The 22,981-nt window shown below is 52.8% G+C and overlaps 3 protein-coding genes across 3 annotated transcripts; 2 read left to right on the top strand and 1 right to left on the bottom strand.

The window, feature by feature from the left end:
- Window positions 1–1,808: 1,808 nt before the first annotated feature.
- On the top strand, window positions 1,809–5,083 carry VOLCADRAFT_98446 (uncharacterized protein; the record flags this gene model as incomplete). The annotated part of the gene is made up of 6 exons (XM_002957331.1): window positions 1,809–1,883; window positions 2,162–2,305; window positions 2,478–2,590; window positions 2,825–3,902; window positions 4,310–4,462; window positions 4,691–5,083. The coding sequence occupies 6 exons, from the start codon at window positions 1,809–1,811 to the stop codon at window positions 5,081–5,083; spliced, it is 1,956 nt and encodes a 651-aa protein (XP_002957377.1).
- A 6,847-nt stretch (window positions 5,084–11,930) lies between these two features.
- Window positions 11,931–15,664, top strand: VOLCADRAFT_98445 (uncharacterized protein; the record flags this gene model as incomplete). Its single annotated transcript, XM_002957330.1, has 6 exons — window positions 11,931–11,982; window positions 12,616–12,662; window positions 12,829–12,941; window positions 13,181–14,312; window positions 14,540–14,692; window positions 15,254–15,664. The coding sequence occupies 6 exons, from the start codon at window positions 11,931–11,933 to the stop codon at window positions 15,662–15,664; spliced, it is 1,908 nt and encodes a 635-aa protein (XP_002957376.1).
- Window positions 15,665–20,669: 5,005 nt separating this feature from the next.
- On the bottom strand, window positions 20,670–22,757 carry upf5 (uncharacterized protein). Its single transcript, XM_002957297.1, has 4 exons — window positions 22,547–22,757; window positions 22,036–22,297; window positions 21,813–21,865; window positions 20,670–21,412 (listed from the first exon to the last, which is right to left on the bottom strand). The coding sequence occupies exons 1-4, from the start codon at window positions 22,669–22,671 to the stop codon at window positions 21,391–21,393; spliced, it is 462 nt and encodes a 153-aa protein (XP_002957343.1). The 5' UTR covers window positions 22,672–22,757; the 3' UTR covers window positions 20,670–21,390.
- Window positions 22,758–22,981: the final 224 nt, after the last annotated feature.

Genomic DNA, 22,981 nt, shown 5'->3' with positions numbered 1-22,981 from the left:
GGTGCCTAAGGAACCTAGGAAACCCTGGCTGGACAGGGCTGGACAGCGCCAGCAGACACTGGCGTCCCCTGGCCTAGAGGAATCCTGTATTAACTTCTCGCTGAAACGCCGCGAAAGGTTTCGCCGGTCGTGTTTTTGCCTCTTATTAGGGACACCGGCACAGGCAACGTATGTCTGGAGCATGTCGCTGAACTGTAGGACAGCAAGACCATCGGTATGGCATCATCGGCAGCAGGAGCGTCAGCAGCGCCACGGCAACTATGTTGCACCTAGTGTTTACGTCAGACAATGAAGTTCATTTGCGACGAATGGAGAGCTTACGCCTTTGGTACATGAAACGGTGACTCGGTCCATTCAACTCACGCAAGAAGGACAAGCCGGGCCTTAGAGAAAGATTAATATGTCGCAATTAACTGCTGAATAAAGCGTCTTGCAAAGTAAAGAGCACGTCCTTTGGTCCCGCCGAGTGGTGGTTCATATGTGGGTAAACAGCCCAGGGTGAGGGATAACCGTGTGGCAACAGTCGCATGCTGATAGCGTGGCCATTGTGACACCCAGGTTTACAGCAAAACCTGCATAACCACGGCAACATGGATGCACGAACCCCGGTACAGTGCACTTGAAAGGGCAAGTTAGGCTGGGCTGGCAGCATCCTTCTGACTGGTCAAGGTGATCAACGTTAAGCAACGCCGCGCCCTGTGATGCCAAACGGACCCTATGGCATTCATCCGACCGGCCGGTCACCGATGAGTAACTGGGCCCAACCGGTCGGTAGGGGTTATTTAAAAAAGGGGCCTTTACCCTACCGATGGGTCACCCTACCGAAAGGCTACCCTACCAATGGGTTACCCGGCCGGGACAAAACTCGGTTGACCGTAATGGAGCCATATGAAGCACGGACGGAACAATCCTGCGGCACATGAGACAGACAGACAGACGATCATACAGTGGGATTTAGCTGCGCATCATGGATGCCATCGGTCCAGATCGGGCTGAAGGACTAGGCCCGGGGGGCTTTCCAAGTCGTCGGAGATGAATCAAGAGCGCTGCCCGTGTTGCCATGTGCAATGAAAAGGTAGTTCCTGATGTTTTTCGCCCTTCCCTGTTGTCTGTTTGTTTCATTAGCAGCCAGGAGCTGGGATCGCTCCTAGAGAAGGATGGTTCGGCTTAAATTAGGAGATAGGTCAATACGGTCAATAGCATCGTTTGGCAGGCCGAATTATGGAGCGGAATCATGCAACCTGGAGTTTGAACATCAGCTACGTGCGAATCTGGCAAGAATAGGCGCGAATGCACGCGCCTGCGGGACAACGCATCACTTGTATGGCCATGCATCATTCGAGTAACCAGCCACAGGTGATGGACATTTTTCGTATACCGGCTTCAGGGACCGATTGGCGATTGCCGGAACGCGTTTTGGGCCTTCAGCGGTTGGAGAGGTTGGCGGACGCCAAACTGCAGCCAGGGAATCTCGCGCCTTGGGCCTGCAGGCTCCAGCTGGAGGGTTAACCGCTAATGAGGTCTTGGACAGATGGCTTGGAGCCCAAAATGATTGTTGGGTTTAGTTTTTCTAGTAACTTCTATGCCCACGGTGGTCAAAAGCCAGATGTTATGGCATATCCCAGTAAAAATATCAACTGTTGATCTTTGAGTCACGTGGGTAGTTCGGTACGTGTCCTGAGCATCCAAAACCTTACGGTTTGTCCGTATGACTCCACCTGACGACCCAAATTGAATCTAGAGGTTTGCCTGCGTTCATCCGTAACCCGCATACCCCGTGAAAATGCGTTCGGAGGGTTAAATAAATAATGGCTGAGCTGACGTTCTCATCTTTGCATTGGGCGATGCGCGATCGCCCTGGAATGGCTCTTATTCCACCCAAGGTACAACTATATATCTACGAACTTTATGTTAAAATGTCAAGCTTGCGCGGCGTGTTTTGAAGAACTTAATTGCGTTAAGCTGTTTGTTTACATATGTCAGCTAAAAGAACAACAATTTCGATTGGTATTTCAAAAGCACATGCTTCTTTCGTGATTCCAGGCCTGGACCCTGGAGAGCCCTAAAAGTACGAGCTGTCAACGGTAACGCCGCAGCTTGATCTTTGCGGGTGGAATTTCTGGTTACCTCTGTTACATGCTTTTGTGGCATCACGTTGCAGTTGCAGAAAGCCGCTGTTGACGTAACGGTTCTACCAGCCATGTTAGGGCAGGAATCCAATGTTGGTAGACGTGATACTTGGGCACCTCTGACTTCGCTGAACACGGAAGCAGCTTTGCTCTTGCTTCCTGAGACGGTCTTGGAGGTGAGAAAGAAAAATTCAGGGGAAGCTTTCAATGTGCACAGGTCTGGTTGCGCTTCACCGAGGCTCTGACATCTGGAACTGGCGTGCGCTTATATCTATATTCAGTATAAACTGCCACTCCATCTTTTACACAATTACTTCATTTGGGCATGACTTGGGCGGGCCCCTGCAGCGGATTCTCCTGGCGACGGAGCAAAAGGGAGAGCTCCGGTTCGTCTGCAAGGCTTTCTATGTCACCATATCTAAATCAATTAAAGACCTGAAGCTGCCAAGAGGGGTTTTGAGGTGCGTACGTGTGAACGTCTTACGTGACCTCAACGCCGGGGCCGCCTTGCCAGTGGATCTAAGGCAATGAAAGACCTTTTGCAGGAACCATGAGGCCCTTGGCCGATCCTTCGCGACTTTTCCGAATACTACACGCATCGTGCTGGACCTTTTCGATAGTAAAATACAGCCTACCCACGGTTGTCGCGACGTTGTGGCTGAAGATAATGATGACGACGCCGTGCTGTTTGCCAGAACGCTGGACACCCTTGCTAAGCTGCGTCATCCTCTGACGTCGTTGGCGGTGCTGAATCTGTCCAGCCCCCTGCCGCCTCCGTCCGCGACAACATTAGCCTACCTCACCTCGTGCGGTTTGGTAGAGCTGCAGCTGCAAGATGTGTCTATCCAAAGAGCCACCAGCGACGGCGCCACAAACTTGTTGCGCTCATTTCCACAATCCCTAGAGCGCCAGCCCATGGTCGGCTCCCTGGCCGACTCCATCCGGACACGTGGCGCGGCCATGGTGCAGTTCGCGCGCTCCCTGCCCTCCCTGCGGCGGCTGTCCCTGTGCAATGCCGCATTCTCAACATCCGACGTGGCAGCCCTGTCGGCGCTGACGGGTCTTGAGGAGCTTTCGTTGGTCGGTGCAATGGAATGCAGCGCGACATTGGCCCCTGCCTGCCCCGAGGCCACGCATTCCCAAATTCGAACGCAACGACCCAAGCTGCTGGAAGCAATGGTGGCTGTACCCGTGCACCAGCAGCTCCTGGCTGCCCTGCCGCGACTGCGCAGCCTCCACTTGCCTATGGCCATTTCCGTCTCTCATGGAGGATGGGTGGGCGGGGACCTTTCCGATAGCGACGATGACGACGCCGACGTCGATTATGCTGGCGGAGCGGGTTTTGGTGGCCGTTTGCGTATGCCGGTCTCTGGCAACGAGGAGGCCAGCCGCACCAGGGAGGGCGCCGTCCAGGACTTTGGCAAGGGCGGAGCTCAACTTCATCTAGGCCGAGAATCCAATACCCAAATTGCAGTTCAATACCAGACCATTGAGCTAGGTGACATGGGAGACGGATCGGCTGAGACGTGTGTTTGCACCATGGATAGAGCGTGCAGGTGCCGCTGGTCGTTTCCTCCGCACCTTGAGGAGTTGACCATCCCGCTGTGTTCCCTAAACGGGCCTGTCTTCCGCGCGGCATGTGAGGTGTACGGCGGCATGGACGACACGTACGGAGACGATAGTGGCGGGGCATGGGCCCCCCACCGGCGCCTTCGCGCCCTGCACATCACCTGCGCGCCTGGCTACACGACTTCCCAAGGTTCCTTTCTCAACGTGAGATACACCTCAGCCCCTGCTTGTGCGTGCGTCCAGAACGCGCAAGAGTGTGACCCAGACCAGATGGAGAGACAACAGAAGGCATTGTTGTTTCGCGTGTTTGTCTTCAGCGGTCGTATCCCAATCCGATAGAAAGGATTGTGTCACCTTTGCCTGATCCATCCGTAGGCGGTAAGGTAAAAAGACATTAATGTATTGCGGTTTGGGGGCTTAGAGATCTCCAAGTTTGGCTCTTACTTGCGTAGCTGCACTGACGCCCTCCGGCAACTGCGGTGTGCGTCGCCGGTTGCTGTTGCTGGAGACCCAGTTGCAACTCGTTTCGACTGAGCCCGCCGGCCCCAGCGCAACCGCTGAAACCCTCACCACATCAAATACCCCGTGTTTCCCCCCTTCCCGGGCTGCAGGCTGAAGGTGACTTTGCCGTTTTGGCTCGCTTGGCTCCCTCCCTGGAGTCTCTACACCTCTGTTTGGAGCTGGGGGCCTCGGGCCGAAATGCACTGCGGAGGGACCGACTGAGGGGGTGCCTGCGCCACCTAAAGGCGCTGAACAAAATAAAGGTGGGCCGGAGCTCTGGAGGGCTGAAGAGGGAGTAATTTATAAGTCTGACGGGACGGAAGTTTGCTGAACAGTTCTTCCTTTTGTCCCAGTATTCGTAATCCCTAATTTCAAAAACTGTGAGGTTAGGGATTTCTGGCTGGGCATCACGTCAGCCTACATGTCCCGACATGTCCCTAAAGAGGGGAGTCCTTCCTTACTGCTGACCCACGCCGTGTATTGTCCCACAGGACTTGCGCATTGCGGAGACGCAGCAGCCCACGTGCTTTGCTGTGCGCAAGGTTCCAGGTGCCAAGCAGGACATAATATCTTACCTCCTGGACGAGCCACACGAGGCTGCTCGGCTGTGCGCTGATGTCCGACTGCCGCCCTTGTCTCTCCTCGGCAATGGATCCTATGCTGCACGCCCTTGGAATGGCGGTCTCCTATTTGCCCAACTGGCAGTGCCGTTACCACTTTTTGCACTGGATTCCACGCCACTTTCGTGGCCATGCGCCAGCCCTGGGCGCTGCCTTGACTCTCTACTGACCCACTGGCCGCTCCTCGAGACGCTATCGGTGTGTGGCCAGTGCGCGGTCCGCAGCAGTAGTGGTGGCCGCATCCGACTGGTGCCACTGGAATAGGGGGACAAGATTGGCGACAGCGAATGCAGGCAGCTGTAGCAGCATGTTGAAGAGTGGTTTAATTAGGAGCATTAAGTGCATGCTTGGTAACGGAGTTCCTTCATGCATGATGACGTGTTGCCACTGGCATCATAGCCGACTGTTGCTGGAGGGTTGAACGGATGAATGCTCGCCGTGGGTTCCCGTCCTTCATATGGAGTGCTGAAATAATAAGTATTATGGCCCTTGAATGGAGAAATTAAAGTAGCATTGCGCTGGTATGGCATGGAGGTGGAGCTGAGCGAATGTTATGCGAGGCGGTTGAATGCTATCTCTAACATGGTATTAAATCAAAGCAGCCTTCCCGGCGGCGTTGCACTGCTTGGCAAACCAAACCATTTATCAGTTCTTGCACTTTATGATCCGAGCCAAATCTGGTTGGCGATGGGAAAGGTTTGAGGGGCATGATTGAGCTTCACATTCTTCGTGGTTGCGCGGTTGCTTCTTTGGTTTGGACATGGTTGTGGATGGCTACCGGCTTGGCGCTCTGTTGAATGAGAGCGATGCATTGGTCGGAATGGCGAGCAGCGTGGATTTGTCCACCCTACGCACGTAGCCGCTGCATAGCCGCCGCGCTCGGCCATGCCTAGACGAAATTTCCTCGAGGGCATGAGCTGGGGCGTCGGAAATGTCGGCTGGCTCCTTGCTTCCTTTCCACCTGGCAATAATGAAACTCATAAGGGCCGAGAGCTTTGCTATTTTTGTTATTGCGGCTTGGAAGGTACACGGTCGGCGTGGGAGGTGGATGGTATCAAAAGAAATGCTTCTATAACAGAGCCAGGAGTTCTGGTTGCTTTTAAATGTGTGTCAGGACGGTAGCATCTAGGTTGGTTGTGCAGCTGATCGGCATGTCCTGCGTGCACACGGCCAAGCCATGCTGCGCTTACGTGTGGATTAAGGGGTAGCAAACCCAAATGCATGCACAGGCGGCCGCCCGCTAGCCTTGAGTGCCAGGGACATACTTGCTCTTTTGCGGCCGCCCTATCTTGTCTGCCGGCATTCTAGGATTTAGATTTGTGGTATGTTCTTAATCTGTTATCGTATGTCATCGTCTCGAGCAGGCAAAATGACAGTCAATAAGCTGGCTTTTGCTGCGAGTTGTTGTATGGCACCGCGCGTGCTGCCAATATCGCCATTGTGTGGTCCCGCCAGTACGCCTGCAGCATGCGCAGCGGGTTGGGGTTCAAAGGACGGTTGGGGTTGTGTTTGTTGAGTTGTGCGTTCCAAGCATGGTGGGCCAGCGGCAAGCTCCTTGGGTTGCTGATCCTCGAGCCTGTGAAGGCTGCGTGTGAAGGGAATTTTCCGTTAAGCGGCGGCCAGGGAATTCTTTGCCGCGCGTGCTTAGCGAGAAATGGGGCAGGCGATAGCAATCCCGTGTGTTGTACATGCTTTGGCGTCTGTGGACTCGTGCAGCGTGGGCCTTCCAATAACCATATTTTTCTCGTATCCTTTAGATCTTCACGTATCCGCATTGTGCTTGACCAGACGGACGGATTAGACAGGTAAACCTGCTGATTGGAGGACGGACGGACGAACCGGCGGTCGCATACCGCCATGTAGGATACGATGGCCTTTAGCCCTGTCCGGCGAGACGTCCTGTCGGGAACTTCTCTGCCCGGCCGCAGTTCTCGCCGCTAAGTAATCTTAACACACAAACAAGAGCTAAGAGGTGGTAGTAACTAGTACTCCCGGTCGCATCATCAGGATGCCGTCCGGCGCCTATTTTGAGGTTATAGTGTTATACCTGTGGGGCACGCTCAGGTTTTTCCGGATCAAGGAGCAGCGTGGGCACGCATGGCTATGGCCTATGTTTGCACCCTTTTTTCAGGCGGCATGCGTTTTGGGGCAGTTGCCCTAATTCTCTTGGCCTTGGCCGACTGCGTCTCTCCAATGCGGCATTCGCTTCCTAAGCTTGTTATCTGGCATGGGATTGAATAGGTCATGCACGCAGCCATGTCATCCTCACATTTATTTGTCCACCCCGTCGTCCGCAAGGTTAATTCACCTGGCACGGCGTGTGTGTGTGACATGCAAGGAGGTTGCGTGTATTAAGGGTGAGATTATGTTTTTGGCAGTGAGTTGCACGTGTTACGTATGCGGATTGGGGGCCACGTGGCGCCGTGGGTTGCAGTTTCTTCTTTTCTTCTGCCTCCTTGTGTCTTGGACGCAAGAGCCTCGGAGGGGTTTCTGAGTGAACCTAGGGAGAGTTATAGTGCATGGGTTTTTCGACATTGCATGGGGGATTTGGGGGATTTTCGACATTGCATGGCTACGTACCGACAGGCTGGTTCTTTGACCCTTTCCAGTCCACCGGGCTAGCCGTCACCGGGACCGCAGTCCACATTTTCCTAATCCCGTGGGCAATTTTTTAGCCACCGAATATAGTGCAGTACAGTATGCCGTTCTGCTTGGTCATTGAGCGATTGAGTGTCAGGGGCAGAGCGCGTCGTCCATAGTGGTTGCCTAAGAGATAGAACGAAGAATGCTTCCTCTCCGTGCCGCATCACCATCCATCGTCATCAGTCTAATCATTTACCCATCCAAAACGTGGCCATGAAAGCCGGGTAGCGCCTTTTCGCACGTGTAGGATAAATATGCGTGTGTGTTTTTGGGGAAAATTTCGCTCAAAACGCATGTCTATGTGTCCGTGTCTTCGTATTGAATACAAATGTGTGCGCACGCATTATGGCGCTGTGATGCATATTGCTCCTTTCCTAGCGCTGTCATGCCTAGGGAGCTGTAGCGCCGGATTTAAGGTAGAAGCACGAGCTGAGGAGTTGCATGGAAGGAGCAGCACAGCTGCACGAGCTGTCGCACGTGATTGTTCTTTCGAAGGAAGTGTATACTTAGAGCGTTAAGGCACCAGGACCGAGCCGGTGGAGCGATACACACTACATCGGAGTAAAGGTATGATCAGAGGCGTTAGCCAGCGGTGCAAGCTTCACTGCCGTTGCACCGCCTCCGCGCTGCATGGCCAGCAGGCATACCAACCCTGATCCTCCGCCCTTTGCTATCTCCTCTTGGCGGAATTGCTGGTGGTCGGTGGTTCCTCCCTATACATCCTACGGCGTGCACTATGTTGTGTGCGTGTATGTCTTAAGAGCAGCGCATGCTGCTTGCCATCCATCTATGGATATCGCCTTCCAGGTTTTTAGTGGGTGCATCAATCTTGTAATTCCTCGGTGGAAGTATTTGTGTAGGGCGTTTACATTTAAGGAGCCTTGGGATTCGTAGGTGGTTTGGGCACGGCTGGTGATTTGCACAACTGTTTCAGGCATTCCGGCGAGTTTCTCATGGCTTGCATGCCGCTGTCCGTGCACATCCACTGCATCTGTGACGGCCAAATAGGATGATGAACTTGTAGTGTAACGAAAAGGTGCAGCATAATAGTAATATTTGCGTCGGCGCAGGATTTAATGTTTGCCATCGAAGAGGAGTTAGGGCGTACGCAGGAACTGGTGGGCTTTGGAGCTGCGGTGGTGTTGTACGGCATCATGTCTGGTGGTCGCGTCCTGTGTGCGGCGCGCTGTAAAACGAAACGTAGCATGCCTGTCTTTCCATCGTGGTAAAAGGAAGGAAAAATAATATGTTTTGTTTTTCTAACCTTTAAATATATGCCGACTTTGGGCGTATAATAGTGTCGCAACAGGCCGACTGGTTTGTGTACGTAGGGTCTTGTAGGTAGGAACTGTGGCGCAACCTGCGCGAAGGTTATGAAGGAAACTTAGTTGAGCTTGAGCGATGACCTCACAGTCAGGCAGGATGCGGGCCGAAAAAAGATCGCTTTGCGGTCTGAGATGGGACATAATAATACAACCACCGGAACGAGGTTACGTTATTGGTGCACAGCATGGACCTCGGTCACAGTGACGCAAAAGCCAATCCACCGAAGAAAACAAGTCAACAACAGGCAAAGGGTCAAATTTTGAGCGAACGGCTTACGGCACAGGCGCTCGGACTCGGAGGCCAGGTAGTTGGCGTCGGCGCCTGTCAGCCGGTGTCGCAAGTTCGCTTGCCGATTGTGAACACTATACAGCCCAGTGAGCTCGCCAGCTTTCAGATCCACTACCCCAGATCCACTACCCCAGGTCCACCCCAGATCCACTACCCCAAGCCTATGCCTCCACCGTCATGGCCAACCTCACCTCTAACCCCCAGTACTATCGCCACTGGATCACGAGCCCAAGGCTTAGCAGCTGCCAATGCAACCATCACGCATCTAGATCTTGCACGCGATGCCACTACATCGACACCGTCAAGATGCACACCCACCAGCGATGCGCTTCCTCAACTACCCTCAAGCCCCTCCACTGCACATGGTGACCTGGCCGTAAAGTTACAAGTTCCGCACACAAGTGCGGGTGTGTCCGTAAAAGCCGGGGGGACGTTGTATTGGTATTATACGAGCGCTCCACCGGCGCCAAGAGTACATCTGCCCGCTCTTTATCTCATCTCACTGCTCTCCACCCTCCCCGCCCGCCCACCTAACTGCCCCACCGAGGCTACCCACCCACCCAACCCACTTAACTCCTTATGACCTGCACGTCCGCCCACCCGCCCCACGTGCCCTTCCCACGTGCCTTTACCACCTGCCGTTGTATCCCTTATACCTGCAACCCCGGTGTGTCATGCGAGTCGACACTTGGGCCCCACGATGCTGCGCGGACCCGCGCGTCGGCCATGCCTGTCATCATGCCACATACCCGCACCCCTTCGTCTTATTGCCCGCCCCAGCACTCATAAACACCCCGGCTCAGCATCACCCCCTAGCTTTTTTCGATATCACGGCTCAGATAAAACTCTTCGCTTTTCTTCGGTTTCTACAGAATGCCCCTGTGTCTTGCGTCTGCTCAAGTACCTTTTCCGTACCTTTACCTTTATCGCCGCCCATTTACTTCCTACTCCAACACCTCCTTCATTCCTAGATTTACTTTAATCTATGTTTAAGTTAGAACCCCGGCGCGTCGCAAGTGCGTCCCTGCCTTTGCAACTGCTCTCACCTACAACAACACCTACCTGTCCCGCTGCTGCTGCTGCTGCTCCGGCGTCCCTTATCTCCTAGTTTTTTTCCTTAGGCCATTAAACCTTCTGTTTTCATGGGAAGATTTCGTTGTGCCGCGCATCCTGTTTGTCGTCGCATCGCACGCACTGTGGTAGCATGGCCCTATAATTTGTGCGCTAGCTTATGGTAGGAAAATAGGTGTTTAGTTTCTATCCAGTTGGGACTTATAATGCCGTCATGGTCAGTTCTAGGCGCCCACCGGCTAGTCGCCCTTCGCCATTACAGCGCCGCTTATTTCTATGGGCTCTTGGCACCGGGTTTTTTAATCGATACCTAGTTAGAATATTAGTCCTACGCTTACGATATTATTTATATTTCTAACAGGTCGCTGGACGGAGCTCGCTTCGGTATAGTTATTTGTGTACCACCATCGGCATTTCCCTCATCACGGCCTAGATCATTAAATAGCAGCCTTGGCGACAAATGGCAACGTAAACTGCCAGAGCAGCAGCTCGTGACATAGCAGTCATGCACAACTTGGCAGTCATGTTCAAGGCAAACACCTGCCGTTGCCAAACCCACATACAGGAATTATACTTTGATTTCAACACAGCTTAAGCGTCGGGCTTCCGCGCCTAGTAACAAAACTGTAATTGCGCGCTCCGGCTGTGGAAAGCTCTGGTCAAAGAAGAGGAAGTGTCCGTTTACGGCCGGAACGCGGCCCTCACTATCAACGCAAAGCTTGAACGCGGCATTTCGGCATGCGCTCTCTGTTAGAGTTTCTGGCTCTGGTGTCTGTATCCATGTCAGAAATATCTCTGAAAGGAGACCACCAACGTCGTAAGGACGGGACGTCCCTGGTATGTGTGGTTCTTACAGTGGGCTCCAAGAGTAGAGCCAGCGGGCCAGCGGGCCGTGCACTGCACCTGAGACGAACAGATGTTTTTCTAATATTGAATTTGGTTGTCTAGCGGCTGCGGCGGCTGCACGAGCCGGAAGCGCTGCATTTAAATCTGCTATAAGACCAATGACTCACATGCCCCTGGTGTCCCTGGTCGACGTTACTCTACAACCCTTCCATCAGGTCACAGACAACAACATGCTTCAATCTTGAAATGGAATAGTTGGCCGTTGCGTGTGCATCTGCTTGCAAAGTCTATTTGCCGATGTGACATGCGGACATTGCTTGGGTTGGTAGGTTGAGGCTCGCCAAAGGAACTGCTTAGCAAGAATCCTAGCGATGTAGATGTTGCGCAAACCGAGGCTCCCAGTGGATAAGAAACGCAGTTCCTGGTTACTGATGTAGCTCGTCACAGGCACCTGGTCGCTTCATATGTCGGGTACTTTCTTTGCCGCGCCCGGCTGTCCGACCCGGGCAAAGATTATCTCAAGTAACCCACCCAACTGCAAGTTCGCCCATCACGCACATAAGCAGAAGTTGTATAATAAGTGTGTCATAAACTGGAAGTTAGTAAGGCTAGATAGCAGCAACATGCTGCTTTCGGGTGGAAAGCTAGTCGCGTCGCCGCTGTCCGAAGGTTGGCCCCGCGGGCCCATCACGCCCTAAAGCGTGTAGAATATCAGTTATTTAGGCAAATGTCCTTGGGGGAATCTTAAATTTATTTTATTCGGCACTGTGGTGCTGCACTGATGCGTGCTCACCGAAAGGTACCTTTCGACAGATGGGCCGTTGGTTCGTTAGGGTGGTCTATGCTAGGGATAAGGGACAAAGAATGTGACTCCGTAAACCTAGTTATAGATAATTAGATAAGCGCGAAGAATTCATAGTGGGTTGGCTTTCAACATATGCCATTGCAGACAAGCCCAGGGCGAAAAAGTTTCCGCGCGTTTCCTGCAGGTGGGCTTCCCTGGGCAGATGCAATTTTGGACGCAGTCTCGCAGATAGCCGCTCAGGTAAAGAGCAGTCAAGCTGCCCTATCAGTGAAATATTTCCTCCGGTTCCCCTGTTTGGGTAAACTCGAAAACTCGTCAAGATGTTTCTCGTATCCATTAGTCAAGTCGCTGATTTAATGTGAGAGGTACGTGTACACATATTCTTGACGGAGACACATAGTGATGTTTGTTGTCTATGTTTGCGAGGCTTCCTGTTAAGTGAACCAGTGCAATGACCACAGGGGGGGATGGGACCTAGGATGCCGCGTTGATTACTGCCCCAACGTTGCCCAACGGAATGGGAACCCTTTATGCGCAAATCAAACGATGTCAGCAGCCTATCAGCCTGGGGCTTGAGAGATTCCCATTACTTCCATATGTCCCTACAAAAGTGCGAAAGCTGCGAGTCCTGTACGATTGGACCTCGCATTGTACTGCGTTGCCAAACGTTGAAGGAAGTATCAGCATCATCTAGATATTTCTGCCATTACAATAATTAATATAATTCATTTTAGGTTCTCTGCATGTGGCTCTTTGGGGATGGGAATGCTGGTAGATAAGCACCTTGGCACGGTTGGAGGCTACCGCGCGGTCGCAGCTCAATGCAGCCCACAGCTTCTTCTGCTACCTGATCATCTTTTAAAGGTGCGTAGATGTCGCGTCGCGCGTCATCTGCGCGGTTAGGGGGCTTTCCCGCCAACCTTTTGCAAAGGCTGAAAGACGCCTGCCAGCCTAGGAAAGGCAAAAAGCGGCGAAGGAGATATAAAGCACTGCTAATTTCCGACGTGCAATTTCCGCTGCGGACCCACAGCGTATCCTGCAAGAGAGCGGCTCGGCTGCGATGTTGCGCCTTGTTTGCAAGGCATTCTCTGTTGCAGTCGCAAAGATGACGTCTAGAGTTACGCTGCCACGAAAGGTTATCGGGTAAGTTTGATAAAAAGTGCTGGGAGTTTCGCGCCATTCTTCAATTCAGTTCACTGCCCGGGTGCACCAAGTAATCTTGTTTTGGCACGTAGTTTGCTTATTTGATTTGCGTATCAGCTAACTCATGAAAGGGGCAGGTTAGCTGTTCTGTTCGGGCACTGACCCGAAACTCAGGTTTCCCAACTGGTGAATCCCAAAAACCTTTGTAGGGACGTCGGGCTCCTTCGCCGCGTTTTCAGCACTTTTCCAGATGCATATCAAGTAGTCTTAAACTTTTCCGCTGACGTCCAAGAGGCCAGCAGCCACGAGACTTCAGTGGGATCTTATATGCCGGACGACGCCGACCTGCTGATCGGCGCCCTGGACGCCCTTGCCAAGCTGCACCATCCCCTGACGTCGTTGGCGGTGCTGAATCTGTCCAGCCCCCTGCCGCCTCCGTCCGCGACAACATTAGCCTACCCCGCCCCGTGCGGTTTGGTAGAGCTGCAGCTGCAAGATGTGTCTATCCAAAGAGCCGCCAGCGACGGCGCCACAAACTTGTTGCGCGCCGTCCCGCTGACCTTGCCGGGGCACCTCCGGGGCGCAATCCTGGCCGACTCCATCCGGACACGTGGCGCGGCCATGGTGCAGTTCGCGCGCTCCCTGCCCTCACTGCGGCGGCTGTCCCTATGCAATGCCGCATTCTCAACATCTGACGTGGCAGCCCTGTCGGCGCTGACGGGTCTTGAGGAGCTTTCGTTGGTCGGTGCAATGGAATGCAGCGCGACATTGGCCCCTGCCTGCCCCGAGGCCGACCAATCCCAGGCCAATGCGCAGCGCACAAAGCAGCTGGAAGCGGCAGTTGCTGCCTCCGTCTACAAGCAACTCCTGGCCGCCCTGCCGCGCCTGCGCAGCCTTCATTTGCCTATGCCTATCGCTGCGCAGCTGCGGTGCAGCGCCCTTCAGATGAGCACATTTTTCGACAGTGACGACGATGATGATACTAGTGTTCCGGATGAGAACTTGGGAACCACTTACCCTGGCGGTCAGGGTGACTACTGGGACGTCGTGGGGTCCAGTGGCACCGTTCGCAGTTGCGAAGGCTCGAGCCGCAATTGTCCGCCTCTGAATTCCTTCGTAACAGGCGGTTTGGCTTTGGACTCGGGATGTGATGGCCGTTGGTCCTTTCCGCCGCACCTTGAGGAGTTGACCATCCCGCTGTGTTCCCTAAACGGAGCTGTCTTCCGCGCGGCATGTGAGGTGTACGGCGGCACGGACGACACGTACGGCGGCGGTGGCGGTTGGGGCCCACGACTCGCCCACCGTCGCCTTCGCGCCCTGCACATCACCTGCGCGCCAGGCTACACGGTGTGGGAGGGGTCCTTCCTGAATGTGAGTCCTTACAGAGATTCAAATGCTGTGCTGTCGTGCAGTGAAGTCCTCCATCAGGTGCTTTTGATTGCAGTAGCTTGTTTTGTTGTAGTCGGGGCTGTTGCGTAGTGCTGCGGACAGGCATTTAAGATGGCGTCATTCTTTTAAGGATGTGGCGCTTGTACCCAGTGGCCCTACACAAACGCTGATCCAATCTTCGCACCGCCATCCAATCTTTCCCCCTTCAGGCTGAAGGTGACTTTGCCGCTTTGGCTCGTTTGGCTCCCTCCCTGGAGTCTCTACACCTCTGTTTGGAGCTGGGGGCCTCGGGCCGAAATGCACTGCGGAGGGACCGACTGAGGGGGTGCCTGCGCCACCTCAAGGCGCTGAACAAAATAAAGGTGGGCCACAGCCATCTAATTTGTTGGGGTTCCCGTGTCAAAGGGAATGCTGCGCGGCAAAGTCGCGGCCCTCGTCAAGGATGACCTGCCTGTCTTGGTTTGCATGATCTCTTTTTTCCTTGAAGCTAAATTGTTATTGTTACAGGATGGTACAGCTTCACCAGTGGCCTCCTTCCCGAGGCAATTCCCTGCTCTCCCCTGCTAGAGGGGCACCCTAATCCAATCACCCCATCTGACTTCAGAGTGTACTCTTTGGGTTCGGCAACTCACCGCCAGCATCCAACCAAATCTAGCGGATCAAGGCGCCTCAACTTAGTTCCTGGTCAGCTCACAAGTTGATTTTTATCACGTCCTACACCGCCCACAAGATGGGGGGCCACCTACCCTTTCATCACCCCTCACACACCCGAGGGGTCGGCAGGTGGATTTGAACCCGTGAGCAGAAGTCAGGCCTTATCCTCTACCAGCCACCTGCCTAAATTACTAACAGGAAGTCGATGATGGTAGAGGTTCATGCTGTAGCCCAACCTGCCCCATCGGCCCCCCCTTCTTATGTTATAGGACTTGTGCATTACGGAGACGCAACAACCAACGTGCTTCGCCACACGCAAGAGTGCGGGTGGCAGACTCGAAATCCTGTCGTACATGTTGGAGGGGCAATATAAAGCTGCTTGGCCGTGCGATGATGTGCAGCTGCCGCCGCTGCTGCTGGGAGACTTAGCATTTTCATCACGCCCTTGGAGCGGCGGCCTCCCGTTTGCCCTGCGATCAACACCACCACCTCATACACCGGCTCCTTATACCCCACTTTCGTGGCCATGCGCCAGCCCTGGGCGCGGCCTTGACTCTCTACTGACCCACTGGCCGCTCCTCGAGACGCTATCGGTGTGTGGCCAGTGCGCGGTCCGCAGCAGTAGTGGTGGCCGCATCCGACTGGTCGGAGTCGGGGAACAAGATGGCACGGAAGCTTAGCCGGCTGGTGTTCGTCGAAAAGTGGTTGCCGAACAGCTTGGCGACATGTAGCAGCTTCACATTCAGCTACAGCAGGATTGCGGTCCTTCCAACACGGCATTGCTAATTGGATAATGTGTCTGTGGCTGCACATTGACGCGCAAGCAGGACTTCTTGCGTCGGGAGAGATGCGCGCATATTTCGGTACTTGGTAATAAAGGCAGGTATGTGGTTGGTTGTGTGCTTTGGAAGGGTAACCTAGCAATCTTCCAGTAGTGAACACGGTGATTAGGCACGGTTTACGTGCGGGTGCAGCGACATGTATGGCACATCATGAGCATGCGCACATTTGATGCCAAAACGGTTCGCTGAGACGCGCAGAGGGGTGGATGGTGCGCTGTATTAATGCCTTCACTACTGCGCACAGCATGGACAATGTTCATCATCGAATGTTTGAAGTAATTCTCCCAGCTATTGCCTTTTGCCCGCTTCTCGAGGTGGTCCTCATGGCCTCGGTTGCATGGTTGGTCTTCGCCTTGCACTGTGCGAGGGCCTTTCGTAGTCGGCCCTTCGGGTGTCCGGCAGGGCTAAATCTTTAAATCTTCATTGGGCGGTTTCAGTACGTTTGACGTCTGCTGTCGTTGCTCTGGTGTTTGTTGTTGCCTGCACTGCGCCGGTTCCCCCATGTCCAGCCCGTTTTGTTGCACTCTTTGGCGCTCTCTTAGCGTGTTACTTATTTGACACGTTAAGGACTGCAGCGCCCCTTGCGTTTGGTATCATGTTGCCGTGGGAAGGGAGGTTTGGTGGGAAGGGAGGTTTGGTGCTTAAAGAGTTCAGGGCTGCTTTTGAGCCGTCAATTTTGCAGTCCGGTGCAGGCGTGGCTGGCGTGCGGAGATGTGTTAAGTTTTCTCTTGTCGCAGGTGCCTGCGTTTGCGTGCACTGCGTTGCTGGTCCTTCGTTTGATCGGCTACCGGATGCGAAGCCGTGGTGATACCGCTGTCTTGGCTCGGTTTTGATCTTACCTTCGGTTTTGCCGACCTAATGGGTGATGCTGACCGATTGGTGAGCGGTGAGGAGCAGCAGCTGATCTCTTGAGGAAGAACAGCTAAATAGAAGAAGTTCCAGGGACTGGCCTTGCGTTGCGCATGCATGAGGCAAACAAACGCGGCAGCAAGCTTTGCCTCGATCATGTTCATGGGATTGGGGTTCATCACGTTTTTCCAGAGTTATGATGGTGCGCCGATGCTGGGTATCCGCTTGCTCCAGCTTTTGGAGTCGTGGCGATTATGGTGCGTTGTAGGTGATTCTGTCTCACATCGCCTTCTCCCTGCAGATAGTCGCCTGCCCAGTCGTGCGCTTCTGTCAATGTCTACATCCTACCCTATTGTTTACTCCTATGCTTAAGAGGTAATGGCGATGGGTTGAATGCATGGATGCACGTTATTGTATTTCGTGGGTTGTATGCATTGGTGGGCGTATGTAGATGGATTGTATGCTGACATGTCCATTTTCAGACATCACCACACAAAAAGGGTTGGGTCAACATGTATACCTTCTGCGTTGCAAGTTGTTGAAAATTTTCTTGCAGGGAGATGTGGCATCAATTGAGGCCCCTGTCGGGACTCTGCCTATTAACTTTACCGATGCACGTCGGCGCAGAAGCTCGGCGCCTTGATTCTTGGTCATAACTTGGAACCTTACGTATCTCAAGCTGGCTTTGAGTTGGCTGGACCAAGTTAGTTAGCGATGCGATGCGCTCTGCAACAGCTGCGACATTATGACAAAAGTGCGTTAGGTCTGTTTCGTTAATATTTCACCACTAAGGATGGTGCATGTCCGGTTGCGCGGCAACCCTCATCTAGCTTAGGGTGTTACGTAAACCTCTACCGGCCTTGGGTGGCACCTCGTCGAGTTGAGCTCTTAAGGTTGCCGTCCTGGTCCTACGCCCGATACACAAGGATATGCCCGTTTGGTCGGGGACGCCGTCCAGGAGCTCTGGCCCCTTTCGGACTTCACACGGTCCAGCCCCACAGATCCGTCCCTTGCCCTGTGCCATGCTCGGTCTGATTGCAATCAATTTCCATTTCGTGTTTTATGCAAGGGTATCGGATTTTAAAGTGCAAGACTTTCTCGTATTTGTGGACGTATGTTCCCCCTCATTGGAGTGTTCACCATTTCTGCATTTCGATTGTCATTCCGGTGTTGGTACTTTGGTACTAGTGGTACTGATGCGTTGATGCGCTTGGAAGGCTCCTCGACTTTCTAATGATTAGCGGAGTTGACATCGCGTGCTAGCCTTTAATTGAATGTGTGATTTCGTCAGTGCATGCGGGAGAACGCTAACGTATATTACTTGCGCGCACTTCAGGGCTAGTGTCGTTCTTGCTTAGCTAGAGGCTTTAGGTCGAGATGAGTATATTAAGTGCAGCGTGTTGGGTATAGCCCCTCCACCCCGAGGCAATATTGGACGTCGCAGTGTTTCTATAGCGAAAAACAGACTTGAACGGTGTGTGCGCTGTTGGTAGCCAACTAAGTCGTAGTGGCCTGTATGCTCGAGTGTCATCGTTAATAGGTTACTTGGCAATGAACCTGTTAGTCAGTCGCGTGTTGTTACCTTTTGGACGTAGGTGCGGATGTGTATTTTCCTTGCACTTCGGCCTTTACTAACTGTCGTACAAAGTTAAGCGCGAGTTCGGTGCTCCACAAGAGCTTTGAGTGAAACCCTTTTTTGTTAATTTTCTTTGCTACTGCACTGAGCGCGAGCAGCACAGTGCGGATGTGCAGGACAGTTACAGCTATCCAGGCGCGGCGTGTTAGTGAGATTTAAGTTATTTCGTGGCATTATCATAAGCTGCGGTTCGCAGGTTTGTTGGTGTGGCAGGTGGTGCGTTGGTTGAATTTTCGGCAAACTGGTACACGTCGTAAGGGCTTTGCGGGGTGCCTGCAGGGAGGAACTTGACATATTACTGCAGTCATAGGCGCACACCCTCCCACGTATTGAGCGCTCTGTACGATACTCAGTTTCATTAAGTTGATACTTCTGAAGCGCGTAATGAAGACGGGAGGCGAAGTCGCCGCCCCTCCAAAATGCGTTTTAATCCGGTATTATCTGTAGCCAGGGATCGCGGTGTTTCCGTTCATAGTCGATAGTTGTTGCCGTAGGTTACCGATCGGTACCAGTATGAAGTACTGACGTGCCTTGTAGGTTAGTTGGTTTACTAATACTTTTCGCAGAACGAGAACTGTGTTGTAAGGTATTGTTGGAGCCGTTATGTGCATGGTTCTGGCTTGTCAGTTTGCAGAAGAGTTGTTGGTAAAAGCAATTAAAGGTTAGTGCGGTAGTGCATATGGTGGTCGGCGAATGAATGAAAGCTTGAGGTCGTCGTGTTAGGTTCTCGTGTTGACCTTTCACCGATATCCGATATCTAAGGCTGGTGGCGCGGGCAGTGGTCCAGCGATCCTGCTGCTTTTTTCAGAGTGGACAGGCGGCAAGCTGTATCGAGGTCGGACTTTCTTGGAAGGGAAGCAGGCGGCCACGCGGATCTCCGCGCCCGCCTTTCCCATCGCGTGGTGTGTCCTACTGTCTTGGTTGTTTGGACCTCCACATTCACGCACACAGGGACTTTCGGTACGGTCTTCCTATTGAACACACGCTGTGAACGCGATGCGTTCGCTCCCCTCATTTTCCACGCCGGCACTTTCCACACGGTACCGATGTGCACGATGAACAGCACTCTCTGGTATCAGGAGTTGAATGCGTTGCGTTAAGACTGAGTTTTATAGCAGCTTTAGTTGCCTACAGGCCTTTTTCGCTCTATAATGGATGCAATTACATAATTTGAGGTCCGCCTGTATCGCCCTGATTACCTCTCGATGCCTGTTGTGCGGCGGTTTCCTGGGTAATTATTTATGAACTGAATTTCGGCAGAACTTGTACTGGCCTGTACCAGTCCGTTTCCACCAGTGTGTACATAGAAAGGTGGCAGGCAGACCAATCGCGTAGACATTTTCGTATGCCCGAATTCGCAAGTTGTGCGCTGTACGTTCACTGTAGATCGTGAACCATTTAATCTGAAATGTAAAATTTTTGTTACGGAAATTTTTGGAACGAAAATTGACCGAGGACTTTGTCAGCAGCCCGGGACTTCGCGGAGCTTCTGCGGTTACGTAGCCCAGCTGTAGCCCTATCGTGGTAGGTGTCCAGCTGTGAGATATTTGGCTTGCGGTGCATCTAGCCAGTACCGTTCCCATTACGGACAGGCACAGAGCCGCATTTCACTACAGCCATAATCTATTAGTACCACGCGGCGGCATGGCCGAAGGTGCCAGCTTGGCAGTGTTGGCTGCTGGTTGCAGCAGGAGGAACATGATAGCAACATGTCCCAGAGGGTTATGCAGATGCCAGCTGAAGGCCGCCCGCAGCATGGTTTACCGACAAGGACATGCACAACTCTAATCCTATATTATGATCACGTCGGCTGGCCGCTGGTAGCAGCGCTGCCGGCAGACGGCTATGGCAGCAGCAGCAGCAGCAGCGGACAGGCCAAGTTCCAGCGGAAGCGGGAAATTGCTATCGACTCGGCTGTCTGATGGGCAAGTTGGCTGGCGGCCAAAATCTGTGTCGCGAGTAAGCCAACCCAGAAGCACACAGCCGGATACTACTGAAGCGGTACGTTAAAAGCTGTCTAGTCCATGGAGAAGGGCAGGTACAAGCTGCCCTTTGTCCACGGTGGAGCAGAGTGACTCAGGAAGACTTATTAGCCGAGGTTCTCCGAGATGTACGTAGATGAGTACTGCATACTTGTCTTTTGTCCATCCATGCGCATCTCACAGCAAGAGTCTGTGTGTGTGTGTCTCACAGCAAGAGTCTGTGGTGACCCAGATACCCATCCAATTCAGCCAGGCGTAGTTAATACTGTTAGGACAGGATATGGCTGCTGCTTATACTTGGCTGCCGCTAAGGTGTATCGCAAAACTTTCGACATGTCATGAAGCAGTATTAGTGACGTACATAGCACACGCCATTAGCACATTCCTCGTTACAATAACCTGGAAGAGTAAGCGGCGATGCTAGGCGGCAAAAGTGCCAGATAGTTTCGAGCATGAACTGTAATGCCGCGGATAGGAGCTCATAATCCTCATATCTGAAAAAGCGACCTGCCAACGAATTACTAACCGATGAGTGTACGTTCTGCGTAAATCTTGTGCACATAACAGTACTGGAATACTTAAAACGCAATCGCCATAACAAAAGTCAAACTGTGTATTGGAAATGACGACACTCATGTACCAGTGGATGGTCGATGTAAAAATATGTACATTACAGCGTAGCGGCAGAAAGTAACTGTGCAGTTACCTGTTGACATCGACGATCAAAATAGGAGACTCCAACCCTTCGAAAATAATCTGATTCCTAATTTTGTAAAGATGGACAAGCCTATTTGCTTGGACATTACAACGCCGTCACCAACGGATTTTCAAAAAGGTGCATGCACGTAAGCTTTCTTCCACGAAAACCGAGAAACTCGACCACAGATATGATGCGCAACAAGCGAACCAAACGAACTTTCATACTGGCAACTGAATGAACACCGGCCAATGTTGAGCCGTTAACTGTTATGATCGCCATTTACCATTTGCCCTCCACACTAGGGAGTTCATACAATAAGAAACGCGGTATCAACTATACGCACCAGTTACGGCAAGAGCCGTGAACCCTTAACATCCTGATCGCCCTCGTTGAGAACCTAGTACCTCTTCACGTGGAACCTGCAGAGTAGAGCGAAATATGATGATCAACGACAAAGCAGTACGTCATGGTACAGGATCCAGGCAAGAGCAAGCGGCATTGGCTTCTGAGCAATTTAAGGGCACAGAGCGTGCTCACATCGTCGAGCCTGTAAAGCAGTGCTGCGGCACAACGCTAATACGCGCCATCACAAGGCAGGCGAGCTTTCGCGCCTCGTGCTGTCAGGCGGTGAAGACGGGTAGAGAGAGAAGGAAACTGAACATGTTCTCCGTCTCCAATGGAGACATATTCGCTAGCACCGCTCGCTCAAAGCATGTCTATATATCGCGTCCATGCAAATTTACACACCCCTGTTAACCCTTCAACACCTAAACCGTGTCTTGGGGAGTCTGGCAGCTTAAGGCAACACTTCCTCCTTACCCGTCACGGCTATCGCGCTTGTTGTCGGATTTGTGGACCTCACCACGCCACGCCTGTAGGACAGTGAGCAGCAGGAATCAAGTCGTAACGCAGAATTGATGATGATAGCATGCCATACCACCGTTGTGTACGGTCCTCGTAACGCTTAGACAACATTTTTCCTTGCTATGCCAGTGTTACGTTTCATGCAGAAGAAGAGTATTTCTCTTCGCGTTGCGCTCACCGTTGTTGCGCCGGTCCAGTTGGGCTCGGCCTCCTCAGTCTTTGGGAAGCCCGCTACGACACCCTTCACGGCGTCCTCAACGTAACCTGCCGCATCTTCAGTCGGCTCGAGTGCCGAGCTAGGTGGGAGTGGAGCGTTGCTCACGAAACCATCCTTGAAGGGCTTCTTCGAGCGGCTGATGCGGCCCGTCCACGGGTTAGAGGGGAACTGCTCGACCTTGCTGTCATCTGGCGAGAAGATACGAACAAACGCTTTCGCAAACCTGTTTCAAGAGTGGATAAACCAAAAGGGAAGAGCGTTAAGTTAAATGGTGCCGTCCAACGTCAAAGATAACGGGAAATGTCAACGTGCGCAACGCCTAAGAGACTACCGAGCATCGGCAATTTAACACATTAGAAATTAGAAACCTGCGAAGCCTCTGGCCCAGTGAGAGGGAAAATCTCATTCGAGAGGCCGGCTGCCTGCAGGGTCAGTACATTTACACTCCGGAACGAACCCGTCCTTCGCCTACCAGTCACTGGCCTCTTGAACGGAGAGAGCTTTCACACTAACGCAAGATGTCCGAGTGCGATGACCTTGTGGGCGCCTCGACAACGCGGTGGTAACGCGTGGGGACGACGACAGAGCAAGGGCCATTGTATCGGAACACGCCTCGTTAGACGACTAATAGGTATATACTTGCTAAAAGTTGAAATATTGTGGAAATTGCTCTTGAGACCGAACTGTTGACTGATCATGTCGCCGCGACGGAATAGAATTTATTTGGGAGCTGTTCCGGAAGCAGCTGCCGTACTGCTGACGTCGAACACTTGCAGTGACCCTGCCGTCCCATATTTATCCTAAGCATTAAGACTCATATGACCTTATAGGCGTAGCTTGTTGGTCACTGTAAAGCTGTGGTACATCAAAGTTGACCAAAAACACGGATGCTCCGGAACCTTGGCGC

This window comes from Volvox carteri (genome assembly GCF_000143455.1).
Source record: "Volvox carteri f. nagariensis unplaced genomic scaffold VOLCAscaffold_72, whole genome shotgun sequence".
Classification (NCBI taxonomy): domain Eukaryota; kingdom Viridiplantae; phylum Chlorophyta; class Chlorophyceae; order Chlamydomonadales; family Volvocaceae; genus Volvox; species Volvox carteri.
Note: the sequence above shows the minus strand (reverse complement) of the source record. Positions and strands in the feature narration are given on the sequence as shown.